Raw genomic sequence first — 7,444 nt, 5'->3', positions numbered from 1 at the left:
TGATTACTAGTAACTAGGGCAACAAGTATTTTTATTCTTAATTATCTAAAATAGTGCAAAGGATAGAAATCACTTGTTGATACTTGCATTATTTAATAAAAAAAAATCAAATAATGTAAAAAATCTAAAACTACTTAGATTATAAAAATATTTACATGTTTATTTATTAAAACCAATTAAAAACATTGCAAGAGAGGTAGATGTATGCATAGGCAATCAAGTCCATCCATTACCCAATCTATATAACAAAGAAACTTAGATATAAGACAAAGAAACCTTCTCATTGATCAAAATAAAAGGAATCTTCAACTAGCAAAAAGCCCTGAATAACCTGCAAAACGACCTCCAGTTAGTGTGCAACGTTTCTATGCACAAATGCACTGATTTCCGCTAGTTTTAAGTCAAAACGACAGTGTATGAAAATTGTATGAGAAGAATTGAGAATTGTGGTCAAATGTTGGTGGGAGCACGAAACAAGAGAATGTATCCCGTGAATACTTCCTGACTGAGAGGGTCCACCCTATCACGCCGACAGTAGGTCGAGGAGTCGCATTAGCATGCCAACGCCGAGAGTTGTGTGAGTGGCAGCGTCACAGACCTGGCTGCCAATTTTGAAGCTCAGATGTGTGAGGTCCGATGAGGACTGATTGCAACGCAGCTGCTTCTACTCCAGGATTAGCAACAACTCAAAGGGCTTAAAAACAGCTAAAACCCCCCTCCCCACAAACCTGCACTGCGTCCTATGGAAGACATTTTGCTGTGTGGCTCTCCGCTGCTCAATTCTTGTATGCTGGCTGTACCCAGGAAAAATTAGTTGAGAACTGGACATTACTGAAAGGCTTTACTAGGGGTCTCAAGTCGCCGTTCTGCTGTGATTTTCATCATCATCATCATTAGCCATTCTTGAGTTGAGTGGTAAATGATTCTTGACTTCAAAATATCTTCTCTTGCAGGAAAGGTTAAGCTTTCCAGAAGCCAGCTTCTGGAGCTTGTGAAAATGAACGGAGAGAGGTATGTCGGAGTAGCGCTGGATTACTCACCAAGAGGCAGGTACGCTCTGCAGTGGGCTGTGGATAACACCCTTCGGGGAAACGATCACCTCATTGATGTGGTTGTGAACAAGGATGGACTCGAAGCTGGTCCAGCAGCTCTTTGGGAAGCTTCTGGCACTCGTAAGAATCCTCTTGCCCTTTTCTTCCAGAAACCCAACATTGTAGTGGAGAATTCCTAAAAATTTAGCTCCCTACCTGGTTTTGAAAAGGCTCTCTGAAGTACTTGATTCGGATTCGATCCTCAGGACAACCTTGGATGAAACTCCCTGACATCTCCATTAACATAATTCTATTTGATTTCACCAATTTTTCTGGGATAGTCCCAGGTTCAACTTTCCACATCAAATGATGATCTGTGGCGAATCTTTGTAAAAATTCACATTTTGAGTTCCGCAAACTTCAAGTCTGCCATAGAGCCACGATTAGCTGGTTGAAATGTAGCCATTACTCTCAAGTCTAGCTGTTGGTAGCTTGCAGCAAAAAGTGAGCCTTACTCAAAGCGGTTCATCTTTATGTTTTATCAACTGTACTAGTTTGTCCCTTGAGATGAATCAGGTAATTTGTTCATATTTCATTTTTGCTTTTGCAGGTTTCATCCCATTAGCCGCTGCAGAGAGCCCACACAATCAACACGCATACCACCTGAAGATTGATGAGGAAGTAACAAAGACGCTACATGAAGCAGAAGCAAAGAAGGTGACCACTGTCCGCCCGACCCTCACTCCTACCAAATCTAACATCGTTTCTCACAGCATGTCTGGTTTATCACTGGGAAGCTAACAGACTAGGGTCACGCCTTGCAGATCGTCGTGGTCTCTAAGCTATACTGGGTAGACCCGAAGGAGATGATTTGCAATGCTATTGTCGATGTCCCGCTCGATCACCTCATTAAGGGATGCCGAGGCCACAGCAAGCTCAAAAGGTATTACAATTGCCCTCTTGCCTCCAATGATGTCCCATCACTTCGTGGTCTGTCTTTCCTTCTGAAAAAAGGTGGTTTGTCACGCCATCTTCATTTCCAGAGTAACAATTGCGTGGGGTTCCACATCCAATCCTGATGTCGTGGGTCATTTCTGGAAGTCTCTCTCTCTCTCCCTCTTGCTGTCTCTGTCTCTAGAAGGTGAAAAATCCGCAACAACAACAACGCTCTTTTCGCTGTCGAAATTGTTCATGCCAATTCTGAGCTGTGTCACGGTTTCCTTTGGCAGGAGCATCATGGGGAGTGTCAGCAACTACGTCTCGAATAACGTGCCCTGTCCTTTCACCATTGTCATACTGCCACCTAGCTAAGGAAAGGCGGTTTTAGGTTCTGCATTTTTTCATGTTCATTTTTATGTTTACTCTTTGTCTAAGGTATAGAACACATTTTTGATAACTTAAGCATTTCAGCATATATTCAGTAGGTGTAAAAATTGAAAAAATAAAAAAATACAAAAATAAAAAAATCTCCATGTAGTGAAATAGAAATCAAGAGGATTCCAAGTGTTTTCACACAATTTGGCCCATAAATGGATTTTATATAAATGTTTTAATCCATTGTGGACATAAAAGCCTACCTAATTCCAACTAGTGGTGGGTTACAAAACTAAAAATCTAACTTTTGGCACCTATTAATGCTATTAAGAGAAGTGTGGCACCTAGTTATATTATTATTCTACTCAAATCAATCAACAACTTCTGTTTATTGATAGTTCATGCTAATCCATTCTGAGTACAATGAATTTTATTTATTGCTCATGGTTTAACATTGTTTTAACCAGTCCACGACTTATTTACAATCAATAGAAATAGATTTTTTTTTATTTGATGTTAGATCTAGTAGCTTGACTAACAAAAATAGTACACCCTATACATTGGAGGGGCCAATTGACAATGGATCAACTATCTTAATTATGCAATATCTACTTAATTTTATTTTTATTTTTTATACATAGTCTTAAATGTATGTTGTTTATATATGTGTATATATATATATATATATATATATATATATACACACACACATATATATCTTATGGTATACTTGAAAACTAAGCTTATATTAATATTGACATTATATGAAGATAATAGTATCATCATTGTTGACAAGTTTGATGGTGAGAATTTCCATTGTTGAAAATTCAAGATAAAATACATTTTGGTTTAAATATCAATTTGTGAAATGAAATATTACTATAGCTAATAATTGAAATGAAATATTTGTGATTAATGACTTGCTTTAATTTGGTTTGATAAAGTCTTTGGTTTGACTAAAGTATCTATTTAATATCTTCTTATACAGCTTAAGATTTTTATATTTATGAGCAATATGTAAGATGCTGACTATGCATCAAATCACATCAACAAAGGAGAAAGTACATAAGAATATCTTATATAAATGTAAATATACATGATTTTTCTTAAAAATTCCATCAAGTTATTAGCAGTTCAAAATAGAATTAGAAATAAGACAATGAAGAAACTTGAAAATAAAATAATGTAATAAAATAAAGTAGCAAAATTTATTTTTGAAAGACAATTGTTTGATAAATTCTTGTATTAAGAATGAAATTATTGTGGAGATAAAGGAATGTATGAAAAAATAAAAATAAAAATAAATGTAAAAAGTTCTCCATGCATCTAGACTTTATGAACATTTGCTTTTCATAGACAATATAGTATTGTAACATATTAAAAGTACATTCCCACATGTTTCTGTGTATCATGAAAACCCTCATAAAAACAAATTGGGCAATAGCCTTTCAAAAGCACAAATTCTATCAAATGTTCACTTAGATAGTTGTGAATATACAAACTAGCTTTATTAATACATTGTGATGGTACTCCAATTATATTGAATATCCAATTCTTAATGGTTTGAATGTTCAAAATGTGTAAATACTTCAAAACATGATAAATAGAATGTCTTGATAATTTAATGACTTAATTTTTTTTGATAGAGATTATATATACAATTCTAAGTTGTTTCATGAAGACTACATTCAGAGATAAAATAAGGTACTTTGTATCCTTCACTAATGCTTTTCAATATTTAATTTTTAATCTTTTTGGATTAGTCTATTTATGTTTTAATAGATATATATGCAAATATATATATATATATATATATGTGTGAGAATGTTAAATAGACCCAAATTTTACTAAATTTATCCACCTATTCTAACCATCATGAAAAAAATAATGATTTCTGGATTTATTTCTCCATTATTAGATTTGCAACCAATAAAAAGCAACCACATTCATTGAGGCTGCCATGTATTTAGTAAAAGCATGAGTCTATTTAACATTCCCCTTTCGTATCAGTGAAGAAGTATGGAAAAAGATGGAGGAGAAATCAAAGAGATCTGTGAAGCCCCGATTCATCCTCATTCATCTGGTGCGTGCAAGCTCCTCTTCCAGCTGCTCAAGTTGTGTCCACTTCGTATCAGTGAGATAGTGGACACATTTACCTGCTTCAGATTCAGCCATGGCCGCCTGCCAACAAGTATTTGTATGAATCTTCTCGTTCCTGATTCGTTAGGAGCCCCGGTCTGTAATCACTTGCGGCACTGGGTTATATGATTCGGTATTGATAAGGAATTTGCTGTGAGGGTTGCGTTATTGATTGATTTGGGGACACTCAAATATCTTCCTTTTGCGATTTTGCTGATGTCGAGTTTGAGTGGCGGCTTTGCAGAGCAATGTGGTGTCGCAAGTTTCTTCTCTAAGGACCAGTGTGGAAACGAGTGCGAGCTCTGTGAGCCCTGTGGTTATACGTGGCAGGAGACATGCGACCTTAGGATTGTCACACAGTGGCTTCGGAGCCACCTTCCAGCAATCGTGCACACATTCGGCATCAAATATGTGCAGGAATCAGGTCAACGTCAGGGCGGCACAGGTGGTCAGTTGCCGTTCTCGTCTTCTGATGGAACTTTTCTGGGATTCGTGGTGTCTATGTCAAAGCATTGTGCATAGTAGTGTCTGGTAGACCTAGTAGCACTGGTAATGGTTTTAATATTGTTATTGTTATTAATATTTTTATTTCCTACCTTCATTCTTCCACAGTAAGATTTAAACTGCTATGGTGTCTGGACATGGCAGCCCTCAGAAGTGACGACTCAAGATAAGGTGACTAAGAAATGCTTTTTCGACATCGAAATTGACGACAAGCCGTGTGGTCGCATCATTTTTGGGCTCTTCGGTGACACAGTCCCTGATACCGTCGAAAACTTCCGTTGTCTTTGCACAGGTCAGGGATATCCTCTCCTTTTTTCTACTTCATCCCACCTGTATTGCTACATTTTTGGCGTCTTCAGCATCGTTTCCAGTTTCATCGTTTGCTGCATTTGTCGGTTGATGCAAGTAACAGTTTGTCGAGCATGCGTTTCGAAAGTCTGCTCGTCTTGCAGTTCCAAAAGTGAATGCGAATTACGACAATTCACTCTATGTTCCACCCTGTTCTGATGATGGTAAGCGTGTGGGTTGAAGAATTCCCTTGAATGAGAGGGATGAGCAATTGCGTGTTATGACCCTGACATTGCGCAATCAGTTGGTACGCTCTGAAATTAATCCACCTGGGAAATAATCCTACGTGATACTGCTATTAAATATCTGAAGGTCGACTATTGCTTATGAGTTGGATAGGTGAGAGGCGTTTTGGTTACAAGGGATCGGCGTTCCACCGTGTAATCAAAGACTTTATGATCCAGGGTGGTGATTTTGACCAAGGCAATGTGCGTTTCTATCCTTCGTTGATCATGTGTGTTTAATTTTTTTAATGTAGATCTTTACCTCATGAGCAGTAGCATTACTTCAAATTACAAGTTTTTCCATAAGTCTAACCGTTTTGAAGATTCTAATTGCAGGGCACTGGTGGATATAGTATTTACGGCAATACCTTTAAGGATGAGAACTTCAAATGTAAGTAGTGTTACAACCCACTGATATTTTCCCCATATTTGCCTCGTGCATTTCATTTCAAACTGCTCGGAAGTGTGCATTATTCTATTGATGGCTGACATGAGATACGGTATTGATGCTAAGTGAGGCATACTGGAGAGGGAGTTTTGAGCATGGCAAATCGTGGGCCTGATACTAATGGAAGCCAGTTTTTCATCTGTACTGCAGAGGTATGCCAAGGGTCCATTGCTTCTGTTTCACACCTTGCAATTGTACAATTTTGTTTACAGTGCGTTTAAAAGTGTGGGAAAAGTTGTAGTAAATTACAACAGAGAATTGGCAACATTAACAGTTGCTTTTGAATATTGTAGCATTTCAAGAGTGAAATTTGAAGTCAAGGTTCTTGATTGTTTGGACTTTAGATGAATTTAAAGTCACTCTGGTCAAGTTTGACAGTACCCTACGAGTACTTGGATTTCTATTGAAGATACCCAGCACAAGAAATCACATTTTATATACTAATGGATCAATGTTGGACTTTTGCAGACCTCATGGCTAGATGGCCGTCATGTTGTATTTGGACAAGTGATTGAAGGTATGGATGTAGTGAAGGCAATTGAAGGGCAAGATGTTGACCCTAACGATAGACCCATGAAGAAGTGTGTTATTGTTGAGAGTGGTGAATTGTAGATTACACAAAGTTTTAGTGGTGCTTAAAGAGTTTGCTTCAGCGTGATTCCACTGCCAACGTGAAGCAGCTTTGTTGTATGTTCTTTTTGTTGTAGTGAAGGTTAACATCTGCTACAGTAATAACCATTAAGCTGTTGGAGCTCTACATTATGCCCTTTGTCTAAGTGCATTCACCAACTTCAATTTCTTAAAACAATTCCTTGTCACTTATTAATTGCAGTGGTTTGGTGGATATTGTATTTATGGCAACACCTTTAAGAATGAGGGCCTTCAATGTAAATTGTATTATAGCCTCTTGAAATTTTGTCATGTGTATTCCATTTTAAAATGCTTGAGATTGAGCATTGTTTTATTCATGGCTAAGTTGAGACATGGGATTGATGTAATGTAAGGCATATTGAATAGGAGATTATAAGGATAACAAATTGTATCCCAATATCTCTCACTGGCTAATTTTGAGTACTAAAGGTGAACTTGGCATTGTTGTGAGTGGCAAATTATATGATATTTCTATACCAAAAATAAATTCTTGATGCAAATTTGATGTTTATTTTTTAAATTATTTTGAAGCAAAATAATTCAATTTAAGTAATATAGTATTAGAATTAGAATGGTTTTTTGAAAGTTGCAAAGAATAAAGATTTGGTTTAAGAGGTATAAGTCAAGTTATGGTAACAACTTCTAAGTTTTCAAAAGCTTATTCATTAAGGTGAAAATTTATGCAAATTAATACAATATATTTCAAACCTCTTACTAAGCAAGAAAAGATTTGATGTTGTTAAGAAGGTTTGTACTTATGTTGTGGAGAATCTAAGTACATTGCT

The 7,444-nt window shown here is 36.7% G+C and overlaps 2 protein-coding genes across 6 annotated transcripts; both read left to right on the top strand.

Annotated features, from left to right (window-relative positions):
- The first annotated feature begins 399 nt into the window (after positions 1-399).
- On the top strand, positions 400-2,745 carry LOC112275619 (universal stress protein PHOS34). 2 transcript variants are annotated; one of them, XM_024506131.3, is made up of 5 exons: positions 400-785; positions 954-1,172; positions 1,642-1,748; positions 1,856-1,974; positions 2,261-2,745. In XM_024506131.3, the coding sequence occupies exons 2-5, from the start codon at positions 998-1,000 to the stop codon at positions 2,340-2,342; spliced, it is 483 nt and encodes a 160-aa protein (XP_024361899.1). In that variant the 5' UTR covers positions 400-785; positions 954-997; the 3' UTR covers positions 2,343-2,745. The 2 variants fall into 2 exon arrangements, with proteins under 2 accessions (XP_024361899.1, XP_024361898.1); XM_024506130.3 differs by having other exon boundaries at positions 400-1,172.
- A 1,604-nt stretch (positions 2,746-4,349) lies between these two features.
- Positions 4,350-6,770, top strand: LOC112275618 (peptidyl-prolyl cis-trans isomerase B). 4 transcript variants are annotated; one of them, XM_090246500.1, is made up of 7 exons: positions 4,350-4,580; positions 4,729-4,929; positions 5,133-5,280; positions 5,676-5,764; positions 5,897-5,951; positions 6,075-6,160; positions 6,477-6,770. In XM_090246500.1, the coding sequence occupies exons 1-7, from the start codon at positions 4,365-4,367 to the stop codon at positions 6,618-6,620; spliced, it is 939 nt and encodes a 312-aa protein (XP_090102626.1). In that variant the 5' UTR covers positions 4,350-4,364; the 3' UTR covers positions 6,621-6,770. The 4 variants fall into 4 exon arrangements, with proteins under 4 accessions (XP_090102626.1, XP_024361896.1, XP_090102629.1 ...); XM_024506128.3 differs by having other exon boundaries at positions 4,729-4,932; XM_090246503.1 differs by having other exon boundaries at positions 4,499-4,542.
- The last annotated feature ends 674 nt before the right edge of the window (positions 6,771-7,444 follow it).

The sequence above is a fragment of the Physcomitrium patens genome, chromosome 23, assembly GCF_059467195.1.
Source record: "Physcomitrium patens ecotype Gransden chromosome 23, ASM5946719v1, whole genome shotgun sequence".
NCBI lineage: Eukaryota > Viridiplantae > Streptophyta > Bryopsida > Funariales > Funariaceae > Physcomitrium > Physcomitrium patens.
Note: the sequence above shows the minus strand (reverse complement) of the source record. Positions and strands in the feature narration are given on the sequence as shown.